The 14,998-nt window shown below is 38.7% G+C and overlaps 1 protein-coding gene across 2 annotated transcripts in view; it reads right to left on the minus strand.

Annotated features, from left to right (window-relative positions):
* LOC114481069 (adenosine kinase-like) overlaps positions 1-14,998 on the minus strand; it is a 142,121-nt gene that overhangs the window by 36,653 nt on the left and 90,470 nt on the right. For both annotated transcript variants that reach the window (XM_028475433.1, XM_028475434.1), the window contains exon 7: positions 3,820-3,990. In XM_028475433.1, the coding sequence (XP_028331234.1) occupies positions 3,820-3,990 (171 nt within the window). The remainder of the gene's footprint in view (positions 1-3,819; positions 3,991-14,998) is intronic.

Here is a 14,998-nt window from a genome sequence, read left to right on the forward strand (position 1 = left end):
ACAGAAGGACTCAATTAGGCCTGTGCTGTAACCAGGTTATCACACGACATGTTTGCCAATTAAGTGAAGTAGCGTCTGATGCCCGTGTGTGCCTCAGTCGGCAACATCTCAGAGGCCCTGGCAAAATGCAGACGCTGTTTCTCTCCACCCCCACCATTGGAGGGCTTTGCCCCAAAAAGGCAGTAATTGCATGGAAGAGGATTATATAAGCATGAGGCTGGTGATAGGGCAAAGACAGCCTTCTTATGCCAGGCTTCAAACAAGGATCGAGTTATAGCAGAATCACTGAGGACACAATATATGAAACGTGCAACTATTGATCTTCTATGCCGCGTTCACACTGAAAGCAGTGCAAATTTTCAAAAATTTTCTGCACCGCGCGAAAGCTTCCACGGGAACAAAAAACGTTTTTTGACCGATTAGTACGGCCAAAAACACGACAATAGTTCACCATTTCCTTTCAAAGTTTGGGATTTGCTTGTGTGCGTGCGCTTTGTTTTACCTGCTGAGTGCCTCCAATATGGCGACTTATAAAGTATATAAAATATAAAAACAATGGACAGTCATGTTTTGCGAGCTTACTGCATGAAACGCATTTACCTCGGAGGTCGAAATTGACCACCCGGATCTTTCTGGGTTCCGAGTGCAATCGAATGCAGCGTTAGGCATGTACACAAAGTTGGAATGACTGCTTGGTCATTGGACATTGCATTTAAATCAGAGCATGACCAAAACCATTCCAGTCAAATTTAACCAAATTAGTCATTTAAAAAATATAATCCTTCACAGCTGTGTTAAGAACATTTCCTGTGAGTGAAGCCATAGCATTGCTCTGTGACTCAGAGTGTGAAAGGACACATTAGCCTTCCCTTATGGCACATTCTGCGAGGCTATAGGAGTCAGTCTGTGTGATTCCTGACTATTGCTGACTTGTTATGAAAGCACTGAGGGCTGAGGTTTATCCATCACATTGGGGGGTGGAAGTCGGGGTGAGAGGACGGCCAGAGGAGCGGGCTGGAGGGGGGGGGGGCGAGTGTGGGCGAAGCCGTGCTGTTGCCTGTCACTCACCATGCACCACTGCATGATAGCCAACCTTGTCTGGCTAGTGCACAATGGGAGGTCTGGAGCCCAACTATATGAGCATTCCCTATGCTCCCTCCTCCAAACAGCCCAACGCTGGGAAGGCCAAAAGGAGTCACACACACTCTGGACAGGAATTACTCCTATATGGACCCTTGAAGACCTCACGGCTTGAGGCAGCAGAGCCATGAATGTCTGCTTTGTTTTTCGTAGGAACTGTTATTTTGGTGTCTTCAGCTGGGTTTAGCGTTTTGCAATCATGCTCAGACAGAAACTTCAGGAGAAAATCTCTCACAACATTCATAGATTGTAATTGTCTAGAGCAGTGGTTCAAACTTGTTTGGCTCAGGTCCCCCCTTTCTCTTATTTCTGAATCCAAGTACCCCTCTTTGTCCGACGACAACATTTTATTTAGAAAACTAAAAAAAACAAAACTATTGATCATAATGATAGAATCAACGAGTGAAAACACACATTTTAAATAATCTCATTTTGTAAATAAGTGGAAGAAAAAATATTTAGCATAGTGGTCTGTGACCCCATTTTGATATAAAGAAGTTCTGGGGACGCCAATTTTTTTTTTTGTAGAATTAGTTGTTGATCATGTTTGAGGTCCGATATATATATATATATATATATATATATATATATATATATATATATATATATATATATATATATATATATATATTTTTTTTTTTACTGAATTTTCGTTGAACTAGATTTATATTGTGTGTATATTGTGTGTTGTTTTAACTTAAAAAAAGAATAGTGAAAAAATCTGAAAATCGATTTAAATATTTCAGAAATTTGTTAAAAAAACACTGATTTAGTGGCTCCTGAATAGATTTATTTCTATTGTTTTTATCATTTCTGGTTATCTCACACCTGGGGTAGGGGCATTTTATTTGTTAATTTTCCTCTCCCTCAAGTACCACCCGTAGTGCCATCGTGTACATGTACCCCCGTTTGAGAAACACTGGTCTAGAGTCACTAAACTGTAATGACTGGAGGCGTGAGAAAACATTTACAGTCACACCCATCAAAAAAAATCCATAATGCTTGCAAAATGTATTTAGAGGTTTAGGAGACAGAACTGTTCCTCTCAGCAATTAGAGACCAGGAGAGAGAGGTGCATGTGTAAAAAAAACAAAACAAAAGGGGGCTTTAGAAAAGAAAAGAGGGGGAAAAGCTGAAGTCAGCAGTAGCAATAAATCCTCCAATGCTGAGCAGTTTCTTCCAGATCTAACCCACTCTGTGCACCCCATTGAAAAAGTTAAAGATAGGGTTCTGTTTGGTAGTTTTAGCAGCAGGAAGGCAAGTCCATCCCCCAGCCACTTCCTCATCTCACCCTGAAACTGTAGTCAGTCTGTGTGGTGCTCTGGACTCCAGCTCATCCGGACTGTTAGAGGACGAGCAACAACACGGTCGGCGACCACAGCTTGACCTCCAACCAGCTACTCACTTCCACGAACCCGGGAAAAATCAATAGATCACTCAGCGTGAAGCTGTGACGAGGCCGAGATGAATGATTACTGGCTCGCTATTATTCACCTCGTTACGGGTCAATGATAAGTTTAATGAATGTAAAGTAAATTCACAGTAAACGTGGCATTTTAATGTAGTTTTAACAAGGTTAAAGAGAATACAGCATTGACTAACTTTATCAAACACCAGAAAACAGCCTCCGAATGTCATAAGAAGCATTTAATAGAGACATTTTTTGGAACAGTTACCCCACATTTAACTCTGAAACCATAACCGACGTCAAGAGTATAACAAAACAATGTCACTATTATTTTTCATGGAAAACCAATGATTAATAATGATAATAATAATACGCAGGGTTCCTACAGCTTTAGTCAAAATAAGATTTTTTAGGACTTTTTATTGTCATTTGAAATGGAATTTAAGACCAACTTCACAGTAAACAGGGAACTCCACATTTATTACAGGGTTAGGGTCATTTTTTTTTCCCATTGTCAAGTGCAGGCGTGCAACTGGTGGCCCCCAAAGTCAACACACAAAAATACAGTAAAATACACAATAAAACAGACTAAAATAATCAAAATCACTCCAAAAGGAAAAACCTATAAAACAACAACAAAAATACACAAAATAAAAACCATGAAGAAAAATCTTTGTTGGAAAGTTTCATTAAATTTACATTTTCCTACGTTGTTTATACATTTAAAAAAAAAAAAAGAACGTTACCATTTATTATGAAATGTGAGACTAATTACAATCATAAAATCATACTTATTATGTGTTAAAATGTAAGACTTTTGAAACATTGATTTAAGACATTTTAACTAAGGCCTTATTTTTTAAATGAATGAATTTAATGCCTTGTAAGACTTTTCAGGGATCCGCGGGAACCCTGATATGACACGGTGAGGTTTGAAGGAATTTCATTAAAAATGCCAAGGCAGATATTTGTTAATGGAACTCACTTATCTATAAAAAGAACAAATCTGTCTAAGTTGTTAAAAGCAGTTGCTTAATTATTTAAAGCTTTATAAAAGACTTTTATACCATTATAGGAAATCTATTTGAACTATTTCTCATTTGAATACCTACCTACACTATTGGAAACATTTTAATGCTGTTGGGAATGGACTTTAGAGGACACTGTACACAACTTTGGGATGTGATAGTTTGCGTCATGTAATAAATAATGCTTGTTATCTTGACGCACAGATGAATAAGCATTGTACGATGGACCATTGTTTCACTTACCGTTTCGTTGCCAAACAAGATGTCAACGTAAGGCATGACCTTCATCAGCTGCTCTTTGAAGAACTGGCTGATAAACGGTGCCGAGAGGTTCAAGCAGAAGATTTTGTCTTTATCAGAGGCGTGCTGTGCCACCTGGAGAATCGACTCCGGAGATACAGTCAGGAAAAATCCCTACAACAGAAAAGTCAGAGGAGGAAATTTATTTACTGCAATATGTTTTCAGCAGTTAGACCAGAGGTCGGCAACTTTTATTACAGCGGGGCCTAAAAATGTGTTTGTTTGATCAGAGGGTCACATGATCAACATTCATGTCAGCATTAGTATAATGAGAGATCTGAGCGTTAATTTTGTGCATTTTTTCTGTCATTCTGTTTGTGTTTGTTGTTTTGCTCGTTGTGAGGCCTTATGTGCATTTCTGTAGTCATTTTGTGTATTTTACCTGTAAAATGTATGTTTTTTGGAGACATTGTGTATTTGTGTGTGTTTCATTTTTCGTTTGTTTGTTAGTACTGTGGGTCTGCGCTGTCATTTTTTGTGTTTTTCTTGTCTTTTGGTGTATTTTTGTAGTCATTTTGTGTATTACTGTTGTCGTTTTGTTCATTTTTGTTGTCGTTTTGTGTGTTTTTGGAGTATTTTCTGTGTTTTTCTCACGTCTTTTACTGTATATTCCTGCAATCTTGTAATTCTTTGTGTATGTATTCTTGCTCTTGTTTTGTGTATTTTTCTGTCCATATAAAATTAGACCGAGGGCCGAATGTGGCCCCCGATCTAATAAAGTTGCCTACGTCTGTGTTAGACAGACTTCAAATGATTCAGACGAATGCATCTAAGCAGAAGCAGCACAATCAATGTTTTGACAGCACAACATGTGCCAGAATGGATTGAAGTGTAACAGGCTCCTATATCTAGTGAAACACTTAACAGCTAAATTGTGGATTCTAACAAAGCAGTTTCAGAATGACAAGTCTTGATGTTATTTTGAATAACACTGGAGCCAAAACTGTGTGTGTGCGTATGTGTGTGTGTGTGCGTGTGGGTGTGTGTGTGTGGGGGGGGGAATAGTTTCTTGAAACATACACAGGCAACAAAGGAAAGGAAAATGGGCAGGAAAAAATCCATCCAGCACAAAGCCTATGGCTGTGCTCCAAAGCTTGTACTGGAGGAAGCAATGTGCACGTATCCGATGATAGGGCGAACAAAAGTGTTGTCTGGACTCTCCTTACTTGGAAACAAGAGAGGCAGGCCCACTCATTGTGTGAATGAATACAAATCAGGTAAGAAAACACCTCTGTGTTTCAGGTGGAAACCTGACGCGAGACTCTCCTGCAGCCACACAAAAACACTCCTCCTTTGATACTGATCTGCTTAACCTTGTTTTTCAGCAACAAGCTGCTCTGTAAAACCACTGTGTCACAATAGGGGCAAAAGGTTTGGAGGGAAGCAAAGGAAAGTCTTTGCACATTGATACATTTAATCTGCCTGAAAAGCCTCTATTATTGTGGGCTACAGTGCGGTTCTCATTAAGACAGACATAGGCAACTGGCGGCCCAGGGGGTCACATGGTCTAATTTTATACGGCCCCCAAAGTAAACATACAAAATGACAGAAAAATGCACAAAACAAAAGCAAGAATACAAGAATTACAACATCGCAGGTAAAGACAAGAGAAAAAACAGAAAACTCTCCAAAAACACACAAAACTACATTAAATATGAACAAAGCGACAACAGTAATACACAAAAAGACTCAGAAATGTATAAAATTACAAAAAATGACAAGACAGGTACACCAAAAGACAATAAAAACACAAAAAATTACCAACAGTGCTAACAAACAAGCAAAACGACAACAGAAATACACAGAAAATTACCCCAAAAAACACAAAATGAGAGCACAAATACAAAATATGACTCCAAAAAACATATATTTTACAGGAAAAATACACAAAGGGACTACAGAAATGCACTAAATGCCTCACAATGAGCAAGACAACAACACACACACACAGAATGACAGAAAAATTACAATAAAAACTCTTTGTTGTTGGCTGTATTAATGCTCAGATCGAATGAATATGAATATTGATCATGTGACCCTCCAATCAAACAAACATTTTTTTGGCCCTGCTGCGATAATAGTTGCCTACCTCTGCTCTAAGTAAAATAAAAGAGATTAATAAAGGATGACAAGGCGTGCAAAATGTGTCAATTCATCATTACACGTTTATGGTGTCGCTCTTTCCTCAAACAGACATTGTCAGTCTTTCAGAGGACTTGTATGTCCCACGGTGTTTGGAAATCCCTTCAAGTTAAACCCCAGGTCAGCCTGCGGTTGCTGTGTCACGGCACCTTCTGCCAACAACTAAAAAGGTATTTTCAATGGCTGTGGGAGCACAAAGGGCTCCCACTCAGGGCTAATGGCCCATCATCAACCTTGACATTTTTCTTTTGCAGTGTGCCAACGTGTCAGACGAAGGGAAGATTGTTTTCTGACGCAAATGGTCTTTTTTTCTTTCTTTCAGTAGCTGTAAATAAACTGTCATATTACAGTAATAATGTTAACGTGATCAAAAAGTCAGAGGTTTGAACAAATAACGCGAGGCTGGTGAACTGGTGAAACCATTGGTTCAAAACACAAAGACTGGCTCAATTTTTTTAAAAATGTTTTCTTCTGAATTTTAACTTAGATGTTTGTAAAGCATTCTGCACAAGATTAGTGAGTAATATGCTGCAGATAAATGGTTTCTTCTTAGGCAATTTATCTAATTACATCATTTAGTCAGGATTTGTGATTATTTTTCTTCATTGTTTTCATTTTTAATTGGTATATCTATAAAACAAGAATAAATAATGTTAAATATGCAGCATCAATAACTTTTCTAAAGAGTTTTGCTGCAGAAATGTCATTCATAAAAGCGTAGCTCACAAGACCTTCTAATTGCAGGATGCAGAGTCTTGTGGGAAAGAAAATGGCCAAGTTTGAGGCCCGTGAAATTCCAGTTGCTGTCAGTGGTCTGGGTGAAAGAGGAGAACTTAAGTCTTTAGTGCTGCAGTGCAGATCACGTATCCAGAATACAGGATCCCATTTCCCAGGTGTCAGAGAGCCCTGTGAAGTGGGTGACTATCACCTTTCCAGGTCAAGATGATCAAAGTGCTGGGTACACTTCGTACAATTTCCAGGGCAGCCAAAACATTCAATAAAGCATTCAGGGAAACATTTTCCCGGCAGACAATGATGCAGAGCGATGTTTGGCCGTGTCAAGTGGTAATTTGAGGGAAGAGTTGGAAAGGCAGGGCATCCATTTTCAATGTTTACCCAGAAAAAGAGGAATGACTTCCACTTTACTCAGACAACGAAAATGTCTAAATGCTAGTCTGGGATGAAATTAGTGGTAATCTAACCACTGACGTTTTAACTGCACAGCAGAAGCACACTATCACACATTGCCTGTATTGTATCAGTGTTTTTCCCGAGGCTGCTCACATCTAAAAAGCTGACTGTGATGGATGACACGGTGTCACCAGGCTTAAAATACAAGTGGACGTCTGAAGGGTAGAAATGATCTATTTTGAGAAGGGCATTTTCATTTGTGCCAGCAGCAGAGGTGGTCATGAAAGGAAAAGCGTTTCTTTTTTTTCCTCCAGGTCTATTTTAATTCTGCTGGGATAAGGGGGTGTGTTCAAAGCACTGTGTCATGAAGGTTTTATTTGACACTTCCTATTACTCAGGAATGATGGAGGGAATTTTAACCATCACCTCCTTGGTGAAAGTTATAATTACGTTCACAGCAAATGCACTAAGTTTAATCAAATCCCCACATCTCACTCACGTCTATTTATCCAACCACAAATCACAGGCGTCTATCAGCGAGCTTACCCCGATCTCTAAATGAACATCAAAGGCAATGCTGCCTTTGATGTTAAAGGTGCTGCACACAGACGTGTGTGTAAACAAATGAAAGCTAACCAGCTAACCTGGTTTAGTGTATTTTGTTCTGTTTTGCACTCATTTTCTTCAGTAACTTTAATTGAACGCAAATAAAGTAAAGATAAAAAAAAAAGTCCTCAAAAAGACAGCACTAGTGTTTCCATTACCCTTGGAAATGCAAAAGATCCTAAATAGCGCAAAAAAAAAAAAAACACTGGTATATCGTAAAAAAAGAGGTATTTTAGACATTTCAATATTGAAATGTGTCGCAAAACCTCAATGGAAACACTTTTTCCGCAAACACGTCACAGGACGTGACGTACCTGGTCACATGACCATGTCTCTCCGAGTAAACATGACATGGTACGTGTGAAGAGAAGAGGAGACCCAGACATTTCTTAGCGTTATACTTAAAAAAAATTATCACTGCCACATTAGAGGTTCTGAGCGTCCGTCTTCCTGCTTTGTTGTCTCAAAGTCACAAATTTGTACATTGTTACATTTTTTTTTAACTAAAGATAGACCTCACACCATGAAATATTTCTATACATTTTAAAGGGGATCCGGATCAATTTCCTGTTTCTGCTTCAGCTTTTTTTAAAAAATCCATATCTCTCATCATTGGTGAAATTCAAAAAATTCATATCTCGGTTCATAATTGAGCAATGTTTAGGAAAGTTTCATCTTGTTTGATTGCGGATTGCGCATTTGATTGTGATTTTTGTAAAAAAAAAAAAAATAAAAAAAAAAAAAAAAGGGCGTGTGCATACATTTGGACCTACTGTATAGTTATTATTGGCTATATAAATTTCTTCCAAGCCTTTATAGTGTGAATGATCATAATACCATGATCAGGATCACATCTGGCAAACAGGATATTAGCACTAGTGGAAGTGTTGACCAACACACTTATGATGTGATCATTAGGAAACATCAAGAAGCAGCTGCTGCTAACAATAATAGCAGCGACCGCTAACTGGAGGAAAACGTAGCTATCAATTCTTCTTTTCATCATATTTTTGTGTTGACATGTAAAGTGATGTTTCAACACATTCATGTGGTGTCGATTTCTTTAAAAGTGAAAATTAGCTTCAGCTGTGATAAGAACCACATGCTTGTTTGTCCCTTACAAGCCCCTGTACCAGAGGTGGACAACTATTATCACAGCAGGGCCACAAAAATGTGTGTCACATGATCAACATTCATGACTCAGCATTTGTAACAATGAGTGATGTGAGCATTAATACAGGAAACAACAAAGAGTGTTTATAGTAATTGTGTTTTTCTGTCATTCTGTGAATGTTTGTTGTTGTGTTGGTCATTGTGAGACATTTAGTGCATTTCTGTTGTCATTTTGTGTGTTTTTCCTGAAAAATATGTTTTTTGGTGTAATTTTTGTGTATTTCTGTTGTTGTTTTGTTTGTTTGTTAGGACTGTGGGTTTGCAAAGTTATTTATTGTGTTTTACTTGTTTTTTGTGTACTTTGTGTAGAATTTTCTGTAATTTTGTATATTTTTCTCAGTAATTTTCTGTATTGCTGTTCATTTTTGTAGTAGTTTTGTGTTTTTGAAGTATTTTCAGTGTTTTTCTCTTGTCTCTTTTTTTTTAATGTATTCTTGCTCTTGTTTAATGTATTTTTCAGTCATTTTGTACATTCACTTTGGGGACCGCATGTGGCCCCCGAGCCACCAGTTGCCTATGTCTGCCCTATATTATGAGTCCTTTCAGTTAAATAATAATCTATCTAACTTTACTGGCCGTTATATCGGTAACTTGTGCAAAGAAAAGCAGCTAAAGAAGGTGATTTTTCTTTCTAAAGTTAGTTAACAGTGAATTTGAACCCCGATAATCATCTCTTAACTGCATTAAACTTTGATACAGTCATTGAAACAAATATTCCAGCCAACCTGAGTATTTAAAGTATCTGACTGAATTAATCCAGACTTTGTTGTGTAAGAAAAGGAAAAGGTGAAATGAGGTTCTTCAGTTCAGGTAAGAAAAGTTTCTATCAGCGACATCAGAATAAAAATAGAGAAGCACAGTCAGGTTAATGATTTTTCTCCCCCCAAGATGGAACGGTATAGATAGTTCTAGAAGCAGAAAGGGCCAACGCTAATAGAGTTACAATGTAAGGAAGATGAAATGCAGTCTACAGAAAGAACACTATCAAACAGCTAGTCAGATATACAAGGTTCAACTCACACTTTATAATATAACTTTCAAATGTCAATTCTATAGGCTTTCATTTACATTTTCTCTAATTATCTTAGTAGTTTCTTTATGTGAGCACCATTAGAAAACTTATTATGGTTTAAAGCAGGGGTTCTCAGACTTTTTATGGCTCTAGTACCCCCTTATGTCCGACGAGAACATTTTGCTCATAACGATGGACTTAATGAGTGATAACACACATTTTAAAGAATTTGACTTTGTAGATTAGTGGAATTAAACAGTATTTAGTGGAACCTGAATAGACTTATTTCTATAGTTTTTATCATTTATGGTCATCTATCAAGTGAGACTATTTTCAGTTCATGTTCTAATCAAAATCATTCCTATCATCATTTTGTGTGTTTTGTAGTTGTTTTTGTGTGCGTTGTTGGTATTATTTAAATCATTCTCTCTCAGTGTGTGTGTTTTTGTTGTCGTTTGGTTGTTTCTTATCTCATTTTGGTTGTTTCTCTGTTATTTTTTGTGTTTTGTAGTGATCCTGTGTAATTTTTGCCTTGTCCTTAATAATCGTTTCATGTGATGCTGGTAACAGTAAGTATTTTTTTCTTAAGTGTGTGTGTTTTTGGTGTCATTTTGTGTATTTTGTTGTTATATGTCTTTTTTTTGTTATTCAGTATAGTTTTGTCTTATTTTGTGTGTTTTTTTTGTTGTTTTAACTAAAAATTGAAATGATAAAGCCCCACCCTCTCTCTCAAGTACCCAACAGCCGTGTCTTTGCGTACCCCCATTTGAGAAACACTGGTTTAAAGCATTCCAACCTCAGCTACTAAGGTCACACTATCTTTATCATTACCCCCCCCCCCCCCCCCCCCCCCCCCCCCCCCCCCCCCCCCCCAAAATGCTCTCTGGTACACGAGGCTCATTACACAAAATTAGATGTCACACAGATCAGAGGACACGTGATGCTACACGCTGCTCAGCTCCTCAGTTATCTCTGTAAAGCACCATTGTGAGGTGGATCGATAGCTGAGGTAGGGAGCATCATTAGCTCAGTATGACTCCATCTCCATCAAGACACCTCTGGTATGCTACGCTACGCTACGGCGGCAAGGTATATTTTACTCTGTGATCATGAAGGTCCTGTTGCTTTACACACAAACGCACAGGAACAAAAAAGACCTTCACACATGGCAGGGAGGCATTAAAGTTCAATAAACAGGAGAAAGAAGGAGGACAAACAGAAGTAAGTGAAAAATGGTGTCGCAAACCGCCTCGAGTGGAGAGAAAAATTACAAGGATGAAAAGAGCTCATTTAAAGCTTTTCAATTCAAGGGAGAATGAGCGGTGGAAATAGCTGTAAAGCTACTGGGATTTTTCACAATGCTAATGATGTTTTGTTCGAATTCAAATAGCCAGTTGGTTTCAATTGGAAACGAGTTCAATTAAACCAGCAGAGAAGATAAACGTTCAACAACCTCGATACATGACTCAGCATCGGCTGCACTTTTTCGGCCGTTTGATCTCGCTGCGAGGCAGTTGAAGCAGAGATAACATCTGCTTTTCTTCTTCTTCTCTACCATTAAGAATCATGTTCTGGTGAGGTTTATCAGACATCTAGGAATTCATCCACTACTTCCGAGGGGGGCTGGAGTGTGGCCAACGGTACTGGAAATAGAAAAGGAGGGCAAAGCTTCTAAAAGCTGCTTGGGGACGTAGATATGGGGAATATCGTGTCTGTGTGGATCTCTGGGGCGACATCAATGTGCCATGAACACTGGTTTTAACAACTGGGCAGAGACATCACTTACTAACTGCTGCAGTATTTATTCCTAAAACATTTTCTCTGGATTAAATATTGTCAGATTTTCACAACGGATATGTTTCCCTGGGGTTCTGAAGGACTCCTGTGGCAAAAAAGGAATAATGGGAGGCAGCTGTAGGGCGTAGTGAAAGCCAAACACACCTGCCAAAGTCATTTTTATCAAGACAGATGAAATAAAAAGTTAGACACCAGCATGTACTTGATAGGGTGAGGTGTCACACTAGAACCATGACTCACCAAACACATTAGCCTTAAAATACCTTGATTGAGTGAATCAACAGACGAATAGACCTTGAAAACCAAAAGAAAAAAAGGTAATTTATGGTCACAGAAAGAGGAACAGCAGTGACAAGATGAAAATGAGAGTCTTTCACCCTCAACTTAAGGTTAACATCGTCTTGGCACCACAACACTTGAAGAAAACGACTGATTTGACTAGTATCTCACCAAAATCAATTCAGCATTACTTTTAGGGTGTTTGTCAAATGGTTTCCCTTTGCTCTCCTGTTACGGTGTACAGTTTGAAAAATAAGTTGGCCAGGGGACAAAGCCAGCCTGAGCGCTAGAACAGGACAGCCAAGGAATGTACTTAAGATCTAAAACAGACTAAATTTAAAGCCAAAAGAATTTAAATGCCAATACTAATCCACAAACTAATTCACCGCATAGCACTCTCCCTTACAGATACCATATGTTACGTCTGTGATGAGATGAAATGAACAAAAAACTATGCCAAAAGAGGTGCTTTCTTCTTTTCAAACTCTCTTATCTCAGTGATGAAGAAGAAAAGCGTGGACCACTTTTATCACTTTATGATCTGGGGCGAGTCTATATTCCTGCTCTCTCTTGGTTCCAAATGTTGGTCTTGCATCCATCATTGGGAGATTAGCTCAGAACAAACATTTTGGTTTGCTGGGAGTTAAAATTTGCTAATGCATACACTCAAGTGTCCTTGTCTGCCACACTGCACTTAATTAGCATTTTAGTGCGAGCAGTTCTCTCTCCTTCAGTACCTCTGAAGGGGAAACATCACTACGACTCACACAAACATACACTTGTGTATTTTTAAAGTCAAGCCCCTGTCGATTTTTTTTTTTTTTTTTTTTTTTTTGGGGAGAACTCGATGGGGACTGGAAAAGAAGAGTTTAAGGGGGTTGATGGAAAAAATGGGATAAAAATCTGCCATGTGAAAACAGATGTCAGGAACTCAGGGTTGTCTCCACTAAACAGGCTTGAAAGCACATATTAATATATGGGTCAGATGTATAAAGCAGTAGTTCGGTGTCAGTAGTTCAACACTGCTGAGGGGTCTCTAGTTTCAGAGACTTGTAGCTCGTGCACAGCCAGAAACTAAATCTGCACGGATACCCCTGCTGCTGGGAAGTGAACATTTCCAAATGTGCCACTCTGTGGATGTAAATGAATTATAGCACTTAACTTCAACACTAAAATGAGGGACCGAGGAGACAATCTTTTACTGTTCAGAGTCGCTCCAGTGAAAACCAGCGCACCAGGTTGGAAAATTACAGGTAATTGCTGAAGCCATTGAATCCAGTTTGGTTTTGGTTGAAAGACTAAAATAACAAAGCTCTGATTGCTGAAAAGACAAGGGCAGGGAGCTCAGAGGCCCTGTTGCTGGGAGTTAATTTGATACATATTTCTCCCCCTTAAAATGTCTGAGGTATTGGCAAGAGAGGATGAGGAAGAAAAAAAGAGAGAGTGAGAGGGAGGGTGAGACCCCGCTCTCCCTGAAAATACTATCCATCTGCCATATTACATTTAACCAGCATGAGAAGCTAAGGGAGCACCCTTGCACAATATTGTGTGAAGGCTGTCAAACTCAATGCAGGCGCTTGGTGCCCACTGCTCAGAGCTGGAGGGATGAGGACGCCTAAAATCCAGCAAATATAACCTGTGATTGTGTGCACACACTTTTTTCACAATGATTTTTCAGAACTTTTCCAAAATATTTTACTTAATTTCCATGACTTGCATGAAAACCCGTGCAGCCGCTGGATGAGAGCGCTAATGCTGGTGAAATGATGGCCAGTTGAACTACTACAGTAATAGCTAAACCTATCATGGTGCATTTATTCATTTAAATGCAGTTATCATAATCTGAAACGACTTATTAATCACAAAATATTCATTACATTTCAGATGAAGCTCGGCATTCATTTTAGGTCACAGGATAACGTGAACACAAGTCCAACCACAGCAAGCAGCGCTCTGTATTCCTACATTTAACAAACTTTATACACCGTCAATCTGGTGGAACATGTTCTGATGAACTACGGTCGGGCTCGCGGAATGTCTCTGCGTCGAATAGCACGCACAAATGATAATAATAATTGCTTGGATTTATATAGCGCTTTCTTCGAGGAGACTCAAAGCGCGTTACAGAAACCATTATTCATTCACACCAGTCACTCACACAGTCGTACTGGTGGTGGTAAGCTACAATGTAGCCACAGCTGCCCTAGGGCAGAGGCGTGGCTGCCATTTCGCGCCTACAGCCCCTCTGACCACCACCAACATTCATGCAATTCATACTCACTCATACAAGGCAATGTGGGTAAAGTGCCTTGCCCAAGGACACAACGACAATGTCTTGGTTACAGCGGGATTTGAACCCCCCACCCTTCGGTTACTGGTACTATAACTTGGCCACAAATTGAGATCCAGTGCTCAGACTGGTACCATTGAACAACATGTCCTTCCAACGTGTGACCGTGACCTTTGCTCAAGGTCATATTTAAGGTCAAGGTCATTCTTCTGTTTTTCCTGCATTATTACTTACAATTTAAATTAGTAAAAAAAAAAACACACATTTGTCAACAAATCCAGATACAGCTTGTCATTTTTGTCAATTTTTCCAATTTTCAATTGCCAAATACATATTCAACGTGCGAATACAAGTCTTGCCTAGTTATTATTATTATTATTATTATCAAACGCAAAGTGTAGAAAATATCTAACAAACACACGATTACTCATTTTGTTAATCTTACAGATTCTATTTTTAACCCTTAGGAGTGTCCTGATCACATGACGTATTTAAGACAACCCAGTGGCCAGATGCAGCTTCACAGAGTGTCCATTTGAAAGCGAGGACTCAAAACTATAAACCAGTTTTTAAATGATCTTCATAGTCTAAGTAGAACAAAAGTTATGATAGATTAAAAACGTTGCACTTTTACTGATTATTATTGTTGTGTTCAGTGCAGAAACGAACAGTAAAGATGGAACGTTCTTCCT

Source organism: Gouania willdenowi, chromosome 19 (assembly GCF_900634775.1).
Source record: "Gouania willdenowi chromosome 19, fGouWil2.1, whole genome shotgun sequence".
Classification (NCBI taxonomy): Eukaryota; Metazoa; Chordata; class Actinopteri; order Blenniiformes; family Gobiesocidae; genus Gouania; species Gouania willdenowi.